Source organism: Stigmatopora argus, chromosome 1 (assembly GCF_051989625.1).
Source record: "Stigmatopora argus isolate UIUO_Sarg chromosome 1, RoL_Sarg_1.0, whole genome shotgun sequence".
In the NCBI taxonomy this organism is placed as follows: domain Eukaryota; kingdom Metazoa; phylum Chordata; class Actinopteri; order Syngnathiformes; family Syngnathidae; genus Stigmatopora; species Stigmatopora argus.
Window position 1 is genome coordinate 2,806,176 of NC_135387.1, and position 24,955 is coordinate 2,831,130.

The following is a 24,955-nucleotide window of genomic DNA, read 5'->3' on the forward strand; positions in this document are numbered from 1 at the left end:
AATGGGGCCGATACGGTCATTTATTTCAAAACAGGGAAAAGATAAACAGATAAAACGCTAAACAAAAGTTATTTTTACGTCAATGAATGAAACAAGAAAAAAAAATTCTTAAGATTTTCCCTTCAAAGTAACACATTTGTACTCCCTATTAAAAGCACGAATATGTAGGTGAAAATTGTGAAATTGTCTCATATGGGAGAAATCATAAAATTCCACAAATTTAAGGCAATTTTAAGGGTACAGCTTATACGGTCAATATGCGAAAAATTACGGTAAGTTGATTTGCTTTACTGTTGTTACTCATTTAATGTTATTCCATAAATTAACTGAATCATCGCTGCCAGCTCCTCCCCATTCAAATAGATTGGAAGTCTCCACTATCAACGGCAACTAAACATGATAATTTACGGGCAGATATCCCAGTTCAAATGAATTTAACTTTTTTCACTGTCAGTGGCAGGTTTTACTACTGCAAATCCATGAAACTTAATACAAATAGGTTGTTGCATCTTTTTATTTAGACCGTTTGCTGATGACCCGAATGAGAGCGCCGTTCTCATCCTTTAACCTCTGGTTGTCCGTCTTGAGCTCTGTTAAGACCTGGGAAAGTGGATGCAAGCAATTAGGTCAGAAAATCACATTTTATATGGATAACGATAGTGATGCAGATTGGGAAATACAAAGCCGTTGTTGCTTCAAGTCACACTAAAAACAACTCAGTCACTACCATTACAATTAAAATTTAGAGCCAAGTGACATGGACAAGCTTCATGGTAAATGAGCATGCGGTGAGGAATAATTGGTGAGAACAAGGTCAAAGAGATAATCAAAAAGACATCACAAAATCTAGGTCGTGTCCCTCAGTTGAAGCAATGACTAAAAATAAACAGCCTCTTTGTCACAGTATTTCCTCTCTGCTGCAGATACACAATATCCTTGTGTTCTGCGAGACATGTCACTGAAACTGGTCAAATGAGTGAAAACCTTTCAATATATTGGGAAGTTTAACAAATGGGCCGTTCCCCCAAAAAATCCACTGCTTGAGTGTTATTAAAACCTTTAACAATTTTCAGAACATAAATAACAAATGGTGATCTCAATCCAATTTCTTGGATTTTAAGATTTCAACTTTTGCATGCAGTCATTATGATTTTATGTTTTTTATGTTGGAATATTCTAATATTTTTCAGACCATAAATGGCTCCCATGACCCCCTAACAAACAGCACATTGAAGTGACCAAGACCAAAAACTCTTCATTACAATAATAAAAAAATGGAGAGCATCAGGTTGAAGGTGTCTATTCACATAACACAGGGGTGCCCAAATTATTCCACAAAAGGCTGCATTGAGTGCAGATTTTTGTTCCAACTGATCCAGCACAGGGTTTAACCAGTGAGGTTTCTTCTGAAACCAGCAGCACCTGACGGGAAAGTACTGATTACACTTGGTACACTAAGATGCAGTGGCGGGCCGTCAGGGCCTTCAAGGCCTTCTCTGCTGGTCTAACAAATATCTGAATCATATTATATTTTGTCCATCAATACGTACTTATTATTCCAAATGGTCTGTTAGCTTCCTTTCATTGCTTTTCCCCCTGGTTGCACTGCTTCCAGATGTGTGTTTTCATATTGAAGCATTTAACCAATCACATTTCAGCCATTATTTCTTGCCAGATCAGATCTGCCTCAAAGCCTGCACAATCAGTTCTTGCGGGCTCTGCTGCATTAAACTAGACTGTTGCTTTTAACCAATCAGATTTTGAGTTGGCAACCCCACAATGATTTTTCATAGGCGTTAGCATTTTGCTGGCTGGGACATGTGATTGCTTTCACAAACTATGATTGGCTAGTAGGCGGGCCAAAGCAGTACCGAGGCAGCCGAGATCACAAACTCCACCCACTATGGCCGACAGAAGCAAAAACAAATATATTCTGTTTGCTCACAAAGCTATTTTCTAGACGGACTTTTTCAGGAGAAAAATGGACATCATTAAGAAAGGGCGGTCAACTCCGAAGCTAGCAAGCCTGTTACAGCCGGGAAAATGGTGTGTGGGGCACTTTCAGCGCGCTAACTTAGCTCCACAAGCAAATAGTATATTGTTGTGTTGATTTAATGCCATTTTCAAAACTGACTATGCCGAAAATATGACAGGACAGGCTCGACTTTCATCATTAGCTTCGATGGCGATAGGAAAGAAGGAAGAAAGAAAGGAGGATGGATATTGTGTAAAAAGGATTTTTGGTGAGTAAAATTACAAATATGGCTATATTCCTAAATAATATTTCAATTGTGGGCCAAGTTCGGATATCTGAAAAGCTCCAGTCTTTGTATTTAAGCTCCAGTGTTTGTATTCAGTCAATAAATGCTGCTAGGAAGTGGAATAACTGAATACAAATTAATCGTTTCCCACCCTCTGGAAAAAACACGTAAAATAGGATATTATAATGGAAAAACATGTTTTTAATTGTTCTTATTCACCACCAATGCTCACATAGTAACAAATACCTATCTAGTAGTTATGATCTAAAATGTGACATTATTCTGTAGAGTATTGCATGGAGTTCTTACCTTTGAGACAGGCGGTAGCAGCTAACGGCAGAGGAGAGAGACTTGACATGTTCGGTTCGCTACACTTTTGCTACAATACGTAACATAACATAAACTTTAAAACTTAAATTAACTTCTCTTACTATACACACTTAAAAACGGATGTAACCTTGTTATGCTATAATTGAGGCAAAAGTGTTAATGTGTTCCGCCGCGGCTTTCGTTCCTCACAAGCGAGTGTATCCCCAGTTTGTTTTTTAAAGTTATCGAACCAGCCACAACACGCTTTGAAGGTTTCGGCTGAGTACCCTCAGGAAATGGAGTTGCTTCTGGGCCTTCTTCACCACTGGCGTTGGTAGACCAGGAGAGCTTGTCCGTGACATGGACCGCCAGGAATTTGAAGGACTGGACCCTGTTTACGCATACTCCATTTATGAGGAGTGGGGCCAGATCTGTGCTGCATTTGTGAAAGTCCAGGATTATTTCTTTAGTTTTCGTGGTGTTTAGTGTGAGATTGTTCACCAAACACCACGAAGACCGTTTGTTGACCTCATCTTTGTAGTCCGACCATCGGCAAATTTGATGATGGAGTTAGACTGGTGGGTCGGTGTACAGTCGTATGTGTACAGGGAGTACAGAAGAGGACTCAGTACACAGCCTTGAGGGGAGCCAGTTCTCAGTGTAATGGAGGAAGAGAGGTTTGTGGCCTAGTTAGCCTCCAGAGTGGTGTGTATGCCAGGGTGAGGGACAGGCAGAGATGGTCTGATCCAGCTAGGTGAGGGAGGAGTGTGGCTCTATAAGCATGTTTGATATTAGAATAAACATGGTCTAGAGTTTTATCTCCTCTGGTATGACACTTCACGTCCCGAATAAACTTAGGCAGAACAGGTTTTAAACATGCTTTGTTGAAGTCACCAGCGACAATAAAGACTCCATCGCGGTGGTCAAGCTGCTGTTTGTTTATATCCGCTAGCAGGATGCTTAGTGCCATGCTAACGTTAGCATCCGGTGGGATGTAAACCGCCATTACAATGACAATCGTTAGCTCTCTAGGTAGATAGAAGGGCCTGCACCGTACTGCCAATAACTCTAAATCCGGGGAGCAGTGAGTGTTAATGATCCTACTGTTGCAGCACCATTCATTGTGTATATACATGAAAAGTCCCCCCCCCCCCCCCTTTTGCTTTTCCCTGATAATTCATTCGAACGATCGTTTCGGAATAGCGTCCGGCTAGCTAGCGATACCGCAGCGTCGGGGATTTGCGGGTGTAGCCACGATTCCGTAATGAAAATAACATTGCAGTTCCTGACAAAGCTGTTGGTAGCAAGCTGAAGTTCCAAATCGTCCATTTTGTGGGTGATGGATCTGGCGTTGGTCAAGAAGATACTCGGAAGCGGTGTCTCGGTGTGGTTGCTGCCTTAGCTTAGCAGCTAGGCCCGCCCGGTATCCGCGCTTTTGTTTTCTTTCCCTTCGCCGCCTGCGTCATACTCTGAGTGGGCTGACTATCCATGGAGATCCCGGTGGTCTCGAGATGTCCTCGGGGATATCGTAGGTCCGTTGGTAATCTGTTGTGATGGATATATCGCATCTCCTCCCGAGAGTAATTAAATCCTGGCGACTGTAGAAAAAGTTTGCCTCGCAGATGTTAGTAAATAACGATAAGATTGAGAAAACAAAAAACAAAACTGGAGAGCATTGAGCCGCTGCACCCGTGCGCGCCGCCATAGTCAGTGCAGAATTAAGGGAAACACAATGGATCCAAAGCAAGCCGGTGCAATGAAGGGTAGTGCGAAGAAAAGGCGTATGATGAAATCGATATTAAGCACAAAATAATCAAAAAACATGAATACATATGGAAAAGCAGGAGGTTCGCCTCGAAAGCCACGCTGGGATACATTAACCTCTTTGCCTTGGTTATTGCACAAGAAGGTTTAAATTTAGTGTAACGTAAGATTAAAACTTTTTTAAAGTGTGTGTGTGTATAGGTATCTAAGTTCATTTAAGTTAAATTTAAAGTTTAGGTTACACTACGAGCGAGTCCGTCAAGTCTCTCTTTCTCTCTACCATCCGTGAACTCCCCGTTGTATTGAATAATGCCTCATTTTATTATTAAACATCATAACCACTAGTTATTTGTTACTCTGTTCGTAGATGGTGAATTACAACCAATGAAATATGTTTTTCCATTGTAATATCCTGTTTTTCGGTGTTTTTTTTCATAGGGTGGGAACAAATTAATTTATATTTAGTTCATTTCTATGGGAAACATTGATTTGAGATACGAGAAAATCGACATAGGAGCTCAGACCCGGAACGCATTAAGCCCGTATTTCAAGGTATGAGTGTATTTCGTATTTCTCGTATGTTGGGACACTCGTATGTCAAGGTATTACTGTATATGAAAATTAAAAATAATTTGTTTCTTATCTCACCAAAGAAGGGTTGCCAACCGTTCATTGAAAAACTCCCATGTACAGTGGCAAAAGTACGCGTCCCCTATTGCTCTTACAATAAAGCCTTGGTAGACGTGCTTGAAACACCCAGAGTCTCAGTATGTTTTGTATGTTTCCAACTGTCTTACAAACCATTGTTATGAATTATTTGCTATAAAAATTAACTTAAAGGTTTGAGTCATATTTAATAATAATAATCAGACATAGGCTTTGTCATCATTTTCTCGCCAGAATGTAGAATGCTTAATGCTTGCAGATGAAAGTGATTGCATCGATCTGATCATTGTGTTTGGGCAGTCTTCACAACAATGTGTGAAAAACAGCAGGTAGCTCTGGCTGTTTGTTGTATAAACAATTGAGCTGTGTTCTGGCAGTTGTAAAACTTTCCCTGACCTATCTAAATATCTTGTTTTTATGGTTCAAAGGTGTCATATCTTCAGAATCTCTATCTCAACAGATGTCCAAGTTAAGACGCATCAGTATTTGATTTCAAACCAGCCATATTCCCTTTTACTGAAACCCACACACTTGTATTCAAATTAACGCCCACTTTGTGCGGGGGCAATGAAGGCTTTAAGAAACTGAGTCAGAACGAGAATCTCGCCTTTTCTCGAGCCAATAAGGAGAACTGGTCATGGAAGCTTCAATAATGTTTTGCCTATATATTTGTTAACACTTCTCACCAGATCATTCAGAACAAAGAAAAGAACATCTCACACCATCCAGAACAGAAAACGAGGTCACGAGACAAGGCTAACAATGCCTTTTAAGAATTTGCAAATGTACACCCTCTACTATACATAATGCAGTTATGTAAAAATATTTCCCCATCAATTTCTTTGCACTGTGGAATCATTTCTTGCAGCCGTGAGAACAAATGAAGACAAAGTAGTAGTTTAATTGATAACTCTTTGGAGTTCGAGATACGCAGAAATATACCTGTTAAATATACCTGGAAGATGTGGGATAAGACAGGTATGGATCTCGTCAAGATGTGCAGGTTTGTTTTTTCTTTTGTGCCTCAAATTGACAATCTTGTTACTTTACAGTGGAAGCCATCTCAAAATGTACTGCCCCCCCTGCGGGACATATTTCTAAATACAAGTACGTAGTACAATGTGCTGCCAATGTTTTATGTTTTCTATTAAATATTCTTATATATGTACACAAACACACTCTTGCTTGGAGCTACGTGCCTGACACTGAGAAAAAACAACACTAGAAGACTTATGTGAAATTCTAAGTGCCTTGGACAGACTAGAGGGCTTAGAGAACAATACCTAAAAATGCCATGGAACACACTTTTACTTCTAGTGATGTGTGCCAATAAGAACAATATTTTAATTTTAAATAATTTCCCATTATTTTAGGAAATATATATTCAAAATGATTTGCTGAGAACCTTAATTCAAAGATTAAGCTCAACGTTTTCGATGCTGTGTAAGTTTTCTGGAGTAGGATTTCTCGATTTACAATTTCATTACAGTACTTACTGTTATAACTACTTTTTTTTCTTCTGTCACGTACTGTTCTGCATGTGTTTGGCCGTGAATAAATGCCCTTGTTATTCCTAAATGAATGTTATCTGTAACAGGCTGTATATGGCCCGCGGGCCGAGGTTGAAAAACATGTACGCGCGAATCCCGTTTTGGCGAAACGTCCGTTCCGCGAACTGTCCGTCGGTGTTAGAATTATTATGGGGTGTTTCTATATGTTTTGTAAGCATTTTTAATAAGTAATAAGGCATTTTAATTACTTTTGTATAAGAGTGTCTTTAGTTTGAGACTGGGACAAACTCGAGGTCACCCTGCTGGCTCCAGCTTGTTGACATAACACCTCACCCTCCAAGGACTGTTTACTGGGAGATCTACGAAGGACTCATAAATTGTTTTGTCTGGGACACCGGCAGTTTACCTTATAAAGAAATTATTATGCTCATACTGCAAATTCTTACGCAGGTGTTTTTCTTTCAATGGCAATTGTTTAAATCAGATTACCTTTGAATGTTTTGGTTATGTGCCGCTAAATGTACCGAAGAGTATGCAGCTCGTCAGAATGCACTGGGGACTAAGACGGCGTCACATGGCATTTTCCTTGCAAGTTGTAGGCAGAGTTTGTTGAAAGATGTTTTTCCTTTTTTAATTAAATATTACTAATAATGATTTAAAAGGTTTGAATCATTATTCCAACAGTCGGCCAAACATCTTTCGGCGAATCGTCCGGTCACGATTTCACAGTCATAAATTGAGGAACCTGTGTCTGGTCTCAAAATCTCCAGAGCAAAAGATGCGTGTAATATGGATGTAACATTTCTTAAATACCACAAAGAATCTCTCATAGCATCATTAACCACTAATGTAAACAAATTCATAAATCAGTCTCTTCCCTGAACCCTGGAAGTGCTCAGTCATAACACCGGTCCTCAAATCAGGGAACCCCGCAATAACCAACATCTACAGCCCTATAGACATCCTTCTAGCCTTTTTAAAAGTCTTGGGAAAGACAGTAGCAGAGCAAATTGCGAATCACATTAACAGCAGTCCATACAACCTGAAAAGGCTGCAATTCGGATTTACAAAACATCATTCTACTGGTTTGCTCCCTTCTAGAAAACAAAAAATCAAAACCACATACAGGCAACGTCATTGGTGCGGTTTTCATTGATCTCATGAAGGCATTTGAGACCATCAACCACCAGATACTGCTGACTAAACTGTACGGTTTTAATTTCTCACCAAGCATGCTAAATTTGATTGAAACATGCATATCTGTAAGATCACAATACGTCAGGATTCAAAATACACAATCTACCTCATGGAATAACAGTTTTGGGGTCCCGCAGGGGTCAGTGCTATGTCCACTTTTCTTTTCATAAACGATCTGCCAAGCTGTTGTCCTTTGAATGTCATCTGCCAAATGTATGCCAATGATGCTGTTCTATATGTCCACGCGAAAGACAAAAACATGCTGCACGAGAACTGGCAGATGCAATGACAAGAGTGTATAACTGGTTTTAAAAATCCCAACTGTGTTTAAACATATCTAAGAACATATGTATTTCTCAAAAAGACCAACAAGGAGAGGGACCCAGAGGCCAGAGACAAGGAGTGGGCAAATGACCTGAATCATTTCTTTAACAGATTCGATTCTGCCCCCACTCCCCCCTGGCCTCTCAGACCAGAGGCACCTCTCAAACCTCCTCTTCCTCTTCCTTCCCCTCTTCCACTTGCCACACGTCACCACAAGGGACATCCTCTTCCTCCTCCTTCACCGGCCTCTCCATTACTGTTGATCAGGTGATAAGACATCTTAAGAAGATCAAGGCAAGGAAGGCTACCAGTCCTGATGACCTCAGCTCCAGACTATTGAGGGATTTTGCATATTTTCAACCTCTGGTAGTGGGGGGAAGAAAGATTATCGAAACCGAGTCTTTCCGAAATACCTAAATGTATGTCCCATAACAAAATATTGGATTTTTAATTTGTGTAAAAAAGGAGACCTCAGACTGTGAAATAGTGGTGAGGTTTGTGCTCATATTCTCAAACTCATTACGAAATGTGCCAACATGTGTAAACATGCCCCGGTCTTTAAGAGAACACAATTTCTTGAGGTGACGAGCAGGTATCGCTTTTTACCTCAGGAGTCATGACGACCACTCACCACCCCCTCCCTCGGGGGCTGATACCCACAGCCGAAGCGCAGTGGGGGGTCCTGCTAAGGGAACATGACAATATGCATGTCAAACATCTGATGCTAGCCTGCTCGTCATCTTTAGCGGTTAACATACTTTCTTTTCACTGTCCTTGCTTAAAAATGCTTTCAAGGAAAACAACTTTGCAAACTATAGATTCAGGCATGAGTGATAAAATGACAACATTGTTTCTCAATGTTGATTGCAAAAGTAGGAGAGCAAAAATAAAAAAATAAAAAAACGAACACTTTGAAGCCCTGTCATTTGATTGTGAATCTAAAATAGATCATATATGACCTCTGCACATTCCAAAAATCCATCAGCGCTGTCTTGCAACATTCGTAACACTGCACAGACGTTCAGTCAATGCTGCGCTCTCTTTGTGAAATGGAACATAGAGTGCAGATCAGGAATGTCTCACAAAAGCATTTCTTTTGCTATTGGACCAGGTTTGGTATTCAACTAGAACTAGGTCACAACATTCAACCCCATCAGTGGGAAAAATGAGCAGTGGTGCAGACTTCTTTGCCTGACAGGGAGTGACCCAGCAGAGAGCTGTATCTAATGAGCCTTTTATGTGTATAAATCACAGCTGATGATTGATAAGAATGACTGTCTCACAAGGTCAAGTGTTCGAATATTGGCTCATCCCTGAGAAGTGCTAGCAGCACTAGCGTGGGTCACTTGTTCTCACGTTTCAAAAATGTGTCATGTTCTTTAAGACTACAAAATGTCCGATAAGTGTGAAGGTGAGAATGAATGGTTGTTGGTCGATTTGTGACAGACTGATGACCAATGTTCCCTCGAATTTTTCGTTGGTCTGAGCAGAAAGTCAACCTCCCTGAGCGCACTGAGTACCAGTGTGAGCGACATCATCGGTACTCGGATGATTCGCCTAAAGACGTTTTGCCGACGGACGTTTGACAGACGGGCAGGTCGCCGAATGGACGTTCCGCCGAACGTTCATTCGGCCGAACGGAGGTTTCGCCGAAACGGGATTCGCGCGCTCGCCCCGCCCCCGGATCGTGTGTACAAGTTTTTCAACCTAGGCCCGCGGGCCATATACGGCCCGTTAGGATTTTTAATCCGGCCCGCCGCCGGTGTTGTCCAAATTATAGTAAAAATCAATGTTAGTCTACCATCAATGGCAGCCCGGGAATAAGCACTCTTGGGCGGGCAGATGTATCAGAACCGAGCCGTAAAATGACAGCAATCGGGTCAAATCCATCCTAAAACAGCATTTAATGATTAAATACAAATACTGGAGCTCTTTGGACATTAGAACCGAGCCCAGGGAAGTGAATTCCTCGGTAAAATGTCGTGATGATATCGCGATGGAGGCAAAAAAACGTCTATATACGTCCATTCGCCAAACGGCTCAAAATGCTCTCAAATTCGGTCAAATCCAGCCGAAAACAGCGTTTAATGATTAAATACAAATACTGGAGCTCTTTGGACATTAGAACCGAGCACAGGCATGTGAATTCCTCGGTAAAATGTCGCGATGATGTCGGGATGGAGGCAAAAAAATGTCCATATACGTCCAGCCAAACGGCTCAAAATGCTCTCAAATTCGGTCAAATCCAGCTGAAAACAGCGTTTAATGATTAAATGCAAATACTAGTATTTGTATTTAATCATTAAACGCTGTTTGAACGAACGTTCATTCGGAGACCTGTCCGTCTGTCAAACGTCCGTCGGCGAAACGTCTTTAGGCGAATCATCCGGTCACGACATCATCATTGCTCGCTATGGGCACACCAGTATCACACCTGCCACAAGCAGGTGCATGTCAATGTTCCCTCTAATTTTTCATGTAAAACATGCTGTAAAACACGAAAAACATAAGTGGACAGAGCTACTGCCACTGGCTGCCGCTTAAACGGCACCATCATGAAGAAAGGGGTGTAAAAAAAAAAAAAAAAAAAAAAAAAAAAACGTTTTTTTTTTACTGCGCGCCATAGGATTGCTGCTGCGCAGAGAAGACGAGAGTAGTGCGCAATTGCGCACGCGCGCAGCTTAGAGGGAACAGTGCTGATGACGATTCTAGGAAGCAGCTCCCATGTTACCCTCATGAGGAACAGCTGCATTGAAAAGGGTGTGTTCAGTTTGAAAGTCTCATTGTAGCTTTGTAAAACACACCACACATAAAATCCATAAACTGCAAAATGTGCAAAGATTTGCATAGACTGACCTTCATTTCCTCTTCCATGCCAGACACTTTTTTTTCAAGGGCTTGCTTATCCTGCAAACAAGGTGATAAACCAATTTGTGTCAGAACAGCAACTACTTTTACTCATAGTAGTGGCAAAGGAGAAAGGTGGAATACAACGCATGAAGGTTCAATAAAGACATACCTTCTTCTCTGTTTCAAGCATAGTTGATTTCTCTGCTAATAGGTCTTGCCTCTGAAAATATGATTTACTTCATTATATCCTGATGGATGAGAATGGATGAACCAGTACCTACTCTTAGGTTGGTTTTAGTGTGTAAAACAAAGTAAAGGTCAAGACTGCCAAACTGCCTCTTCCGTAATTATTTCTGGATAAAGCCGTATGGAAGAGGTTTGGACACTGTTGATTTAATTCAAGTAAACAATGATTAAAGGGACACATACGATATTGATCATGTGCAACCCAAAAGAAAGAATCCTATCTAAAACAATGAAAAGACACAGAATTTCAATGTAATCGTGGAGAAAAATATAAATGAAAGGCACGTTTTTTTAAACCTAACCCTATTTAGCTAGTAACTACAAAATGTGTCAACGTCATGTATGCACGTGAAGTAAATGATGTCAGGTTTGTAACACAATGGCTGCGCTCATAAGGGATTTTCTTCATTATTAGAGATTTAAGAATACGAAGCATTAAAGTAATTTTCCAATGTTTTGAACTGTTTAGCACTTAAGTGAATGAAATAGGTTGCTCACTGTAATTTTTACAAAATTTGATTGCAATCGCGTTTGCAAGTTAATTTGCTCTACAAACGGAAATTTGTCACCTGACATTAATATGGGGCGGCCTGGTGGATGATGTCGTTAGCGCGTGTGCCTCACAGTGGGGGACATCGGTTCAAATCCAGGTCATTCACCTGTGTGGAGTTTGCATGTTCTCCCGGGCCTGTGTGGGTTTTCTCCGGGTACTCCGGTTTCCTCCCACATTCCAAAGACATGCATGGTAGGCTGATTGGACACTTTATATTGCTCCTAGGTATGATTGTAAGTGTGGATGGTTGTTTGTCTCCTTGTGCTCTGCGATTGGCTGGCCGCCAATTCAAGGTGTCCCTCGCCTCTGGCCCGAAGTCAGCTGGGATAGGCTCCAGCAACCCCCGCAACCCTAGTGAGGATAAAGCAGTTCAGAAAATGAGAAGAGATGAGACATTAATATGCAAGTACCAACCACAAGTACCGACTGAAATATTTTTTCCATGCAAATTGATGCGCAAGTTGGTAAAATAGCTTCCAAGATTATAAAAAGTGATGTGGAAAAGAAGAACAATTTTAAATTCGTTGTAAAGCCATATTTCAAATTAAAGTCATTCATACGAGTTGTAGACTCACTTGGGCAAGTTTATCGAGCTGGGAACGAATATTGACAAGTTCTTGTTTGCTGTCCTGCAACCTGGACTTGAGATGCTCATTCTCCTGAAGTGCCTCTGCATACATCTAATAAAGAAGTCATAAAACATGATACATGAACTGTTTGTTAAACAAAAACCATATCAAGACTTCAGTTTTTAAAATCATGTGTGTGTGCGTGTGGGTTTGTGCGTGTGTGGGTGTGTGTGCGTGCGTGTGTTTTTTTCCCATTGCATTGCATTAAAATGGAGGTCCTGTTGGAGGAGTGGTTAGCACGTCGACCTGACAGTTCTGAGATTGAGGGTTCAATCCCAGGTTTGGATCTTGTTGTGTTGAGTTTGCATGTTCGTCCCGGGCTTGCTCCCAAAAACATGCTTGCTAGGCTGGGGGGACACTCTAAATTCTCTGAATTCCCTGTAGTTATCTGTGGGAATGCGAATGGTTATCCGTCTCCTTGTGAACGTCCCCCACCTAAAGCCCATATTTGGCTGGGACAGGCTACAGCACCCCATGACCATTTTGTGGATAAGCGGTCTGGAAAATGAATAAATGCCTTATAATGTCAGAAGTATTAAGTAACACAACTTTTAGAGCTGTAAATAGTGTTACATTTCACCTTTTTATAATCTTTGCTTGTGGTGTCTTGGTCCTGCTTGTTCAAAGAACCTAACCTGGTTTCCCTTCGAAGGTAGGAGCTGGTCCTGCCCAGTCTGTCAGATGCATTCTCACCACTGGAGTCAAATCTAAACAAAGCAGATTGCATTCATGCAATGCTACTTCAGTGAATGTTAGCACAATGAACTATGTTAGCTAATTAAAAATGGGTGGCACATTTCTTTGAGGGGATCATCATGGGAATATTTTATAATAGCATTGTATTTACAGCAGTGGTGTGCGCCAGGGCCTTCAAGGCCTTCCCTGCTGGCCTAAGAAATATCTGAATCACAGACTGATGTTAATTATATTCTGTGCATGAATACTCATTACATAATTTTCTGTTAGCTTCCTTTCATTGCTTTCCCCCTGGTTGCACTGCTTCCAGATGTGTGTTTTCATATTAAGCATTTAACCAATCACATTTCACCCATTATTTGTTGCCAGGGTCAGAAATCTGCCTCAAGGCCTTCACAATCAGTTCTGCAGGCTCTGCTGCATTAAACAAGCATCGATAAGACTGTTGCTTTAACCAATCAAATTTCGATTTGGTGACACCAAGTTCTTCTCACTGGCGTCGGGATACGTCATTGCCTTCTCGCAGGCGTAGGGATACGCCATCGCTTTCACCAACTATGATTGGCTAGTGATAGAGTAGGCGGGCCAAAGCCAGAGTGAGCCAGCCAGAGCTCGCAAACTCCACCCACAATGGCCGACGGAGGAAAACAAATAGATTTGGTTGCAGATTTGCTGACAAAGCCATTTTCCAGACTGACTTTTCCAGAAAAAATGGACATCATTAAGAAAGGGTGGTCAACTCCGAAGCTAGCAAGCCTGTTACAACCGGGAAAAGGGTTTGTCCGCCACTTTCAGTTCACTAACTGCGAGCGCTACCCCCGGCTCACGGGCTCCGAGGAACACTGCAAATTGTATTGCTGGGAGTGCTTGTTATCTGCCATGGTGTTTGAAGCAACACTAGATTTGAAAATTTGACTTGTTTAACCAAAGCAGCAACGAGACACCAAAGCACTGCCGGACACTTACAAGCAACGGTGCTCTCCGAAACTTTTGGTGAAACCCAAGTGGAGTTACAGTTCAGCGAGCAAGTGCGCAGGGAAACGGAGCGCCACAACGAATAGGTAAAGAAAAATAGGGAAATCTTTAAAAGTTTGATAGACTGTGTAAACTTTCATTTCGGGGACACGATGAAAGCGCTGCATCCCCAAACAAAGGAAATTATGTGGAACTTCTTTCTCTCATTCTTGAGAGAAACACGGATTTACATTACCACCTGTCCACTAATAAAATGTTTAGTGGCACGTTGGGCAAAATACAAAACAACCTGATCACTGCTATTGCTGAAGTGATAGAGGAAGAGATCAGAAGGGAAATAAAAGTACTGTTTGTCTCTGTAATGGTGAATGAGTCAGTGCGGTGTGCTGATGGATTTAAAGCACATCTGGATGATTTTGAATTTTGTTTTTTGCGTCATACATTTAATGGCATTTTTGAGCATTCAGACGTGCTTTTTTCAATACTACAGAACAACAAACTGGATGTACAGTTTTGTCTTGCAAGAGTAAAGGAGTTTTGTGACACAGTTGAGCGCAAAAGGAGCTCATATGAGGAAATCTACGAGGCCAGTGAACGCAGTGCGGGTGCTCCAAGTGCACGAAGAGGTCAAGCGCAAGATTCTCGCGCGCACTACCACCAACTCCACGACAGGATTCTGGACAATATTATTTGCCAGACGCGGACCAGATTTCAAGAACACGAAAGACTGATGTTTCTCTCCCTCCTCGACCCGCAGAAGTTTCAGGAATACCAGAAAACTTTCCCACATGCAGCCTTCTCCATCTTAACGCAGAGCCACTGTACACTTTTCGATCTGCCTCGACTAAGAACAGAACTGATTGTAAAGTATGCCACGGATAATTTTACAGGAAAATCTCCCACTGATCTCCTTGACTTCCTTCAGCAGAAAAATCTGAGTGAGAGCATGGGGCGGCTGTACACATTAGTGGGTTTGACAGTGACCATCCCCGTGTCCACTGCTTCTGTCGAACAGACATTTTCAGCCCGAAACGGAATCAAAACTTATGCCAGAAATACAACAGGACAGACTCGACTGTCAGCATTAGCTTTGATGGCGATAGAAAATAACTTCTTGATGGACCTGAAACGCACGTGTAATCTGTACGACAGAGTAATTGAAATCTTCTTGAGGAAAGAAAGGAGGATGGATTTTGTGTATAAATAAAAATAATTTTTGGTGAGTAAAATATGTGTTTTCCTAAATAATATTTCAATTTTTTTTAGGTTATTATTGATTCTTTTTTATATGTGTCGCAGCTGTAGCTGCATTAAAGGTTTTATAGCCATAAAATACTTATTGAGGGTTGGATTGATTCACACACAGCACTACGGAAGGCCTAGGTGTGAAATGCACGGCCCGCCACTGATTTACAGTACTCATTACAGGAAATGACAACTATTAAGACATTGGCTGCCGTTTACAGTAATAGATGAACTTGAACAAGCTTCCTACTATTCTAACAGCTTTAAAGTTCTATTCTGCTGATATGTCCAATCCATTTGGACTGGAAGAGTCATGTAGAGTGGACGTCTATCGCTGTCAATTACACTGAAAAATCATAATTCAATGCCAGCCATCAAAGTGGTTCAATGAGTTAATGAAGTTTCACTTTTTACATTTGGATTATTCTTACATAACAGTATTGTAGTGCTCTCAATAAGGGTTGACAGCATGATTGTGTAAAACTCAAAATAGATTTACCTTGACAGTCTGTCATGCTGAAAAACAAAGGAGAAACATTTAAATTAGGGATCATTCGTAACAATGGAAACAATTAAGTGTGATTTGAGCCAGATCTGTTACTCTGTTTGAAAAAGAGGAAATATTTGCCATTCTGAGAGTAACCTCCAAGTACATTCACAACAATTACATCATCGCTTCAAAACATAGACTCTTGAATAAGGGATAGTCAAAATAACCAGGGACAACTTCAATCTAGTGTGATCCCATGTTGAATTCATTTCCTTTTACAAAGGAATTTAAGCGCTTTTCCGCCTGTATGTAGATGTTTTCAGTGATGATTGTTTTATGAATGTTCACATCTTCAAAAATGTGTCAAGAGAAATTATGTTATGACCATTTACTGCTCGGCAGAAAAGCATGTAAAACCGTAATAATTTATTACTACATACAGCTGGCCTGGCTGATCCCTGACCTGTTTGCAATATCTACTGCAGACTTATGTATTTTGACATTACTAATCCAAACACTGGTTTGGAATAAATGCACATGTATATGGCATTTGCAGCACATTCTTCACAGGGGGCAAAATCAATGTTTAGAGCAAGGAAGATACCATGTCTTCATGTATTTGGGAATAAATGTGGTAGGTTTCATAGAAACGTTTCGTATGCATGTGTTTACAGTACGGAGCCCTCACTGCGTGTCCTTATGTGGTCATGTGTTTGAAGCGAGATGACCAACCAGACCTGCAGCCCTGCAGAGAGTCCACACACACTATATCTTTCAATGTGAGAAAAGAAAACCTTTGACGTGCTCTCGGGCCTATTCATCATCACCAGTATCAAAAGTCTTATTAATTATTATGAATTTGTAATTTGTCACCAGAACATCATGTATGATACCATTCCCTTGTCAACATTCCCTCAGAGGACACCTATTTGTTTCAGACAGTAAATGTCTATATTCGACAAAACGACAAAAGCAACCACACTACATAAAAACATCAAAATGCCCTTTTAAGTGCCCAACTGAAAAATTAAATAAGATGTGGTCCTTTGCAATTCCACAAATAGTTTATTAAAATAAATCCAAAAGTATGCATTATGCGTTTAGAAAAGAAGTGTCTTCATTATGGCAACAATTAGTACGGTCAAGCGACAAGCTAAAATTCTAATGTATATTATGAATACTCACATTTCCTTGCACATTCCTAAAACGAATTAAATGAAGATTATAAATTGTCATTAGGTGTAAATGAGAGTGTGCAAAGTTCTTCGATAACTTACCGGCCTGCCATTTATGTTTATGGAATAATCAGATCAGAGGTAAAAATGCACTATTCTTACAATTACTTTGGCATTTTATCACTGAAAGCACTGTAGCTAAGGAAACGGATCAACAATGCCGTGAATGCTTCAAAGGTGGCAAGAAATACAGAGTAATTTAAAAAATAACTTAATTTATTTTCATCTAGAAAACAAATTTATCACTCACTATCTTTTACCTGCTTGATTTTCCATCCAAAACAATTTGTCAGGGAACTCCTCATGTTTCGGGTGATTCTGGTTGTGACATCCCAACCAGTTTTGCGCCTAGTTGTCTAGCGTTGTGCTTGTACCTATCCAAGCTGACTTCGGGCACCAGGTGGAGGACACCCTGATTTGGTTGCCAGTCAATCGCAGGGCAAAAGGAGACAGACAACCATTCACATTCACACTAATACCCAGGGGAAATGTAGAGTGCTCAACCAGCTTACCATGCATGATTTGGGAACATGCCACCTTATATATAGAAACCATTTTTAAAAAGGCCACCTATTGAGGGTGCGTCTTGTCTTATCCGGTGTGTCTTTAAGTGCGGAAAAATGTGTTATTAATATAAACAAAAATGGAGGGAAAGATTGTTTCATAATACCTCCAGTTGTACAGGAGTTAAGAGTTAGGGCAAATATTCTCTAGTTTTTAAATGTTAAAAAAAAGTTGGATTTATCAATTTCAGAAGGTAGTATCTAATTATTTTCGGAAAATTGTAAAATGGTAAAGAGTAAATACCAGATTTCGGTAGTCCTTGATTTTTCATTGAGGCCTACAAATATTTATTCAAATTTCGTTTGAGCAGAAAACATGACATTGATGTTCACTTTCGCAAGGCGCACCACTTGCTGGAGCTGGCACCAGGGCCTTCAGTTTGTTAGTCTAGTGTTTCCCAACCACTGAAATTGCAAGGTCATACAATGTAATATTCAGAGAGAAAAATTTATATGAACACTCAAAATATGATGAACGTTAAATTATAGATTATACTATTACAAGATTCAAATAGTAAAACAATCATTTTGTTGCTTATTTTTCTCTAACATGAACCGGAAGTTGTATTTCATTACTTATTTTTGCATCACTCGAACCAGAAGTTGTTAATGGTCCGCAGACATCAACTTTTGGTGACATAAGGTCAGTGTGAAAAATTTGATTTTGGAATAATTTTGAAGGTTTACGTGATTCCTGCTGATAAAACTTTTATGAGAATGACAATTGTTAATATAGGCGACCTAGTTTTAAATTAAAAGATTTTTAGATGGTGATGTCCCTTGAGACTTTTTCAATGCAAAAAGTGTCCCGCAGCTCAAAAAAGGTTGGGAAACATTGTGTTAGACACATGTATTGAAATATTGAATAAAACCTTGTAAACATATTTTATAAGTAAATGTGGACCCTGCAATTATCTGACAACCAGTCTTGTTATGTATCAGTAAAGATGAAAGGCACGATCGTGCATCGCTCTTGGGAATTGTTGCACAATCAATGGAGCTTTATGACATTGTATGAGCAAACAAACTGTTTATTGTTTGATGCCTCTGTCTCTTTAACAGTCACACAGATTCACTGAGATAAACACAGTAGCCCACTCAGAAGTCTACTTAGAGTGAGGCAAATAACAGGAAATTGCAGAAGGATTTTTTTTCACCAACTGATTTTAACTGAGATGTCAGTTTAATAAACTAATTTGGTGCCTCGCAAGGGACCTATTGAACTTATAATCACAGAGCAGTAGGAGAAGAGCTCCAAATGTACTGTGACCATGGAATCGTAAAAAAAGCAACACTTATAGCACTGGACTATTTCAATTAAAAAAATCCTTTGGAGGAAAGTTTGACTTTCAGGTTTTATGAAGATTTAGCTTGAATTACTACTCGCAATCCTCAGCCTTTTGAATTAACCTATTGTTAAAACTTTGACGCTTCGAAACTTCTTTGGCTATACTAAGGAACCCGACAGTGCGGTCTGATTGGATTTGAAGAGACAAATTTACAAACACCTCATGCAGATTGAAAAATGATTTTGGAGTGCGCTTGAAAAAAGAAATTCTATATGTATGTTTCTCAGGAAGTAACATTCTTACTCGGAAGCTTTTGTCTGTAGGGGATGGAGACGATGGTGGTGAGTCGGTGACTGACCTCCTGGTACGAGTCAAGTCTTTGGTGCGAAGGAAGTAGAATGACATCTTCCTCCTTTAGCTTCTCTTAGCTCCAGATAACAGCTGCTCAGATTCCCTCAAGCACAAGAGCCCATGATGGCACTCCAGGCAATCCTCAGGAAAAACAGGTTTAAGAACTGTGGCCCACTTTGGTGAAATGTTGTGCTCCTGGTCTTCTTCCAATCATTAGTGGTGAGTGAATATCTAAATGGAAATGCAAACTTTTGACACAATATGTCTTCAATCAATTTGTCTTCAAACTCTGAACACAGTTGGCTGTGGTGTGTCAAAAAGGCTTAAAAGAAAGCATCCAAAAGTTCTTCCTGTGCTACCTTTGTCTGTGATCCAGCAGAGTTACTCTCTTCATCGGCTTTTTCTCTTTCTGTATCTCACTCTCCCCTTCTCTTTTCACAGCTAACTCGCCATCCCAACCTTTCACTCCGCTTTGCTTCTCCCCCAAGCTTTCAGTGGCATCTTGCCAGAAGCGCCAAACAGGGACACGTCCCCAGGCCAAAAATTGTCCATTTAAGCACGGCACTGCACAAAGGAGGCGGAGCACAGAGAAAGAGTCTGGAGCTTTCATCAAAAAGCACCAAGAAGGCCACGTAAGGAAATCTCGGCAGGTGATATGCTACTCCAGTCTAGCTGGAAGGTGATGGAGATAAATTCCAGAGTGAAATTCAAATGTATTTGCTGCCGATGACAACAGTAGACGTACAGCCCATTCTAAGCTCAACACATTTGCTGCCAAACCTCCAATTTTAAATGGATTGAATGGCTTACTGGCGGCCTGGCGGCAGAGTGGTTAGCGCATCAGCCTCACAGCTCTGGGGCTCCTGGGTTTTCCCCGGGCCTGTGTGGGTTTCCTCCGGGTACTCCGGTTTCCTCCCACATTCCCAAAACATGCATGGTAGGCTGATTGGACACTCTAAAAATGCCTTTAGGTATGGGTGTGAGTGTGCATGGTTGTCCGTCTCCTTGTGCCCAGCGATCAGCTGGCCATCGATTCAGGGTGTCCCTTGGCTCAGGCCCGGAGTCAGATGGGATAGGCTCCACACCCCCCAAGATCCTACAGAGGATAAAGTGGTTCAGAAAATGAATGAATGAATGGCTACTAGTAAAAAAAACTATAGAAAAATGCAATTGTTTTGTGTGTAGCTGGTGGCTATCTTTGATAGGGAAAACCGCGGTGGTAATGAATCTTGAAAAGTACATATGGCATCATATCAGAACGTTATTTCTTAGTACTTGCCAATACCCAAGACATCATTTAGGTCATTGTTTGCCTGTGAATTTAGATGGGTTCATAACTAGTAGACGTCCAATCTATTTGAAAGGGGGAGGGCTGGCAGCGATTCAACATGTTAGATGCCCTTCACAAGACAAAAATAAATATCCTGTAATCATCTTTTTTCATTCATTCATTTTCCACACCGCTTATCCTTGGCAAGGTCACGGGCTGCTGGAGCTCACCCCAGCAGACCATGTGTGAAATGCAGCTTACACCCTAGTAGACTGGTCATCAGTGAGTTGTAGTGAGACAGATAGACAGACAATGATTCTCACTCACAATCGCACTGCCCCCGAGTGGGAATCGATCCCACGCTGCCCGCACCAAAGTAAGGCAAAAAAACCACTGCATCATCGGATGGCAAACAATCATCCTTCTGCAGCGGAACTAGGGGCAACCTGGTGAAAGAGTGGTTAGTGCGTCGGCCCCACAGTTCTTAGATCGAGGGTTCGATTCCAGCTCCGGACCTTGCTGTCGGAGTATGCTCGTATCTCAAAATTTATTGCATAGGTTTTCCCCAGGTACTGTAGTTTACTCTCACATCCCAAAAAACATACAGTATAGGCTGGTTGAACAGTTAGGTATGCATGTTAGCACAAATGGTTGTCTGTCTCCTTGTGCCCTGCGATTGGCTGCCCACCAATTCAGGTTGTTCACGGCCTGGTGTCTGTAGTTAGCTGGGATAGGCTCTAGCATGCCCTGCAACCTTTGTGAGGATAAGTGGGATAGAAAATTAATGAATGAATCTATTACTAGATGTCTAATCCATCTGAGGTGGGAGGGCGGCAGTGTCCATTCATTTGCTGCTACCCTCCCACTTTAAGTGTATTGGACATCCAGTGCAATCAATGGCAGTCAATGAGTGAAGCAGTGCCTGAACAAGTCATGATAGCAATTACTTTACATATAAGTGAATATGAAATCATTCCGTGTTATTTTTTTTTTAAAAGAAACAACAAAACAATCAAACACATTAAACTGCATCAATACAGTTTTGGTTTACCAAAACCTTGTAGCTAGGTGTTGGAAGTAAAAAAAATGGTAACCTTGTCCACCTGGATTCAAATCCACACTGTTCTCTTGGAAGTCGAACATAGTAATTACCGAACTGCTGCAATCCAGTGCTATATAAGTAGAAGGTTAGTAAAACAAAAACTGACTGAGAAGTTAAAAGAGTGTACTGGCAGCTAAAAATGAACTCTAGATTGGCTCAGCATTCATCCTACCTGACAGGAACAGTAACCGCATAAACCCCATGTGAAGAACTGGCTGTCATCACCACCAGAATGGAACACATATGTACTTTTAGAGTCCTTTGGTGTAAAGGAGTTAAGATTTAGTTGTTCTTATTGTACTTTGATGTTAATTTGACAGTAACCTTTTACGGTTTTCTCGTTTTTTTTAAAAGGTGTAATGTATTTATTTTACCATTAATGTAGCTTCTTTTCTTTTGTTTTACAGTGCAAATCAAAAAAACAAATTTCACTAGACATACATTTGAAAAAAAGAGACCAATTACCAGTGAGCGGCAAAAATTAAAAAAAAAATGATTTTGATTGAACAATTTGGTTTTTCATTCTGGTGAACAACGTTATTAAATCAGATTGAGAAATGTTCAGTTCTCTCATCTTTGTGAGAAAAGGCATTACACTTCAATAAACTTTGTGAGGAGGCAAACGTTTGGCAGCTGAGTAACCATATGTACACACACATTTAAACATACAACTAAACATCTTAAAATAATGTTACCCTTGGGGAAATATTGTCCAATAACGATTGCTTTTGACATTTGCGTTTGACGGCTTTTCATAAATTCATAAGACTCGTTAACATTCTTATAATAGCACACTTCGTTTCACTCCCACCACAACCTTCTTGGGCCCAAAACAAAAAGCAAAGAATAAAGTAAATTAAGTAAAATAAAAACTCACTGCCAGAGTGGTTCCACCATGTTCCAAGAAAAATATGAAAAAGTGGCCGGAAAGTGGTCTTTTAGTCAAATGGTCATGCTCTTACTCTGCCAGGCGCCGCTACCATGTAGGCCAATGGGAGAGCAACTATCACAGCAATTTCAAAATAATAAAGGATGATACAAGAGGACACGTTAGTTTTTTAGATTTTGCCCTTCTTAACTTGGAATTTCTGGTAGGGATTGATTTTGTTCCCCCCCGTGAGAACCGTCTTGTGATTGCCCCTTGAATTCAACTGTAGTTTCCCCGGCCCTGCTGTATCTCATGATAACTGCCTCTCGTGAGACGCAGGTGTTTCTGATTGTCTCGTCAATTTAAACCCTGTGTATTGTCAGTCTTCATCGGACCGTCTGCGTTTGCCATGCTCATGTCCAATGTCTCATCGTGCTTCTCGTGTTTTCCCCAGTTAGTTTGCTTTTGCTCATTTTTACTTTGTTACTTTTCCTTGAGTTTTGTATCGCGGTTATTTTGAGTGAAAGTCAAGTCCGCACTCCCCGTCTTTGACTGATTTCCTGCAATTGGGTCGTACCACGCTTGATGCTTCGAAAACCTAAGAGGTCAGATAATTCAGTTGAGATTTTGAACCTGAAAACGACAGGGGAACTCAATGGGCAATCACAGAGACATTGACACGGTAAAAAAAAAAAATAATATTATGGTTGCACTGCTTCCAGATGTGTTTTCATATTGAAGCATTTAACCAATCACATTTCAGCCATTATTTGTTGCCAGGGTCAGAAATCTGCCTCAAGCCCGTCACAATCAGTTCTGCGGGCTCTGCTGCATTGAACAAGCGTCGATAAGACTGTTGCTTTAACCAATCAGATTTTGAGTTGGCAACACCACAATGCCTTGTCGAAAGTGTAGGGATACGTCATTGCCTTCTCACTGGCGTAGGTATACGTCATTGCTTTCACCAACTTTGATTGGCTGGTGATAGAGTAGGCGGGCCAAAGCTACCAAACTGTATCTGGAGCGAGCTGCACAAGCAAATATATTGTTGTGTTGATTTAAAGCCATTTACAAGACAGACTTTTCAAGAGAAAGAAGCTGGACATCATTAAGAAAGGTCGGACAACTCCAAAGCAAGCAAATCGGTCACAACCGGCAACGAACATTTTCAGCACTAAATCGAATAAAAACGTATGCCAGAAATACAACAGGACAGGCTCGACTTTCAGCATTAGCTTCGATGGCGAGAGAAAAGAAGGAAGAAAGAAAGGAGGATGGATATTGTGTACAGTTAAAAAGCATTTTTGGTGAGTAAAATATGGCTATATTCCTAAATAATATTTTAATTGTATGAGGTTATTATTGATTATTTTTATGTGTCGCAGCTGTAGATGCAGTAGAGGTTTTATAGCCATAAGATAGTTTTTGAGGGTTGGATTGAAGGCGTCGCTAGAAAATGCATGGGCCGCCGCTGCTATCAGCACACTCCTGCACAAACATGCTATTGCTCAGTTTGCTGCAGCTAGAATCATTGCATATATACTGTTATCCTTCACCACTTCACAGATTTAACATTCGTGGCTTCAGTACACCACTTTTTTTAATTAAGTATAAACAAAAAAGTTCCTAAAAATATCAAAATTCACGCTGAAACTTGCATGCGGAAGGCAGAGGGAAAAAATGGCGAAAGTCAGGGTTCTGCATCTTCTTCGGCGCTGAATTGGTTGGATTGTAGCGCTTTAGAAGAAGCCATATTTCACCATAGAAGAAGAACGATATACAAAGGCCCAGAAGGGCGACATCTTGTCTTCTCCTGTTTTGTTGCGGGTAAATTTCCCGTTGCGCAGATCACCTGTGGAGAAAGACTACACCGAGCCTATTCCAGCTTTGTTTGGATTTTGTGTCTCCATTGAAAATGCCTCCTAAGCATCCTAGCATCCAATGAGCCCAAGAAAAAATTAGACACCATGACAGTGACTGAGAAAAAGTGACGTTGCTAAAGCAAAAACCTAGCACGCCATTGTGGCATAAGTGAATCTACCGTGCATTTTACCAAGAAGAACCGAACATTCGGCAGACGGCCACAACATCGTTTTCCAAGGACACTAAGCGAGTGAACCAGCATGATGAGTGAGTGATTTATGCCTTAGATACGGCAGTGAAGCTGGCATGACGAGAAATCTGCAGATCTTCAACATAGAACGCAGTTTGCAACAACATCTCCAGAAGATTGATGACAACATTGAATTTGGCAATCGTTTTGACAGTGTCATGTCCTTGTACAAAAGCATATTTGTACAAGAAAAGAAACAGCTGTCGCCATGTTCCTTATCCGCCGAAAACCTCTCGCAGAAAGAACTCGGCCTCAAGTTTCCCAACATACAGCAATTTGAGATCCGAGGAAAATTCAGAGAAAAATTTTGCCCCCTGTTACGAGACAAATAAGATACGAGCATACCAGATTTTACCCGATGCGGTCGTCCGGGTGGCCGAGTATGCGAGAGGCTGCTTATGAGAACAGCATCACTTTGTCTTTCTCGCCGCATCTCCCTTGCGTCAAG

General features: G+C 40.8%; 1 protein-coding gene across 14 annotated transcripts; it reads right to left on the minus strand.

Moving 5' to 3' along the window:
- Nucleotides 1-24,955, minus strand: ppp1r12b (protein phosphatase 1, regulatory subunit 12B). 14 transcript variants are annotated; one of them, XR_013300179.1, is made up of 9 exons: nucleotides 19,514-21,503; nucleotides 19,107-19,385; nucleotides 15,726-15,742; nucleotides 12,891-13,017; nucleotides 12,257-12,361; nucleotides 11,052-12,032; nucleotides 10,889-10,939; nucleotides 8,639-8,717; nucleotides 1-600 (listed from the first exon to the last, which is right to left on the minus strand). XR_013300179.1 is itself a non-coding variant. In XM_077599286.1 (9 exons), exons 3-9 carry the CDS (start codon nucleotides 19,206-19,208, stop codon nucleotides 514-516), a joined length of 540 nt encoding a protein of 179 aa, XP_077455412.1. In that variant the 5' UTR covers nucleotides 19,209-19,385; nucleotides 19,514-20,250; nucleotides 21,519-21,650; the 3' UTR covers nucleotides 1-513. The 14 variants fall into 14 exon arrangements, 9 of the variants coding, with proteins under 9 accessions (XP_077455412.1, XP_077455589.1, XP_077455496.1 ...); XR_013300199.1 differs by having other exon boundaries at nucleotides 12,257-12,808; nucleotides 19,162-19,385; nucleotides 19,514-21,499; XM_077599286.1 differs by lacking the exon at nucleotides 8,639-8,717 and adding an exon at nucleotides 21,519-21,650 and having other exon boundaries at nucleotides 11,052-11,102; nucleotides 19,514-20,250.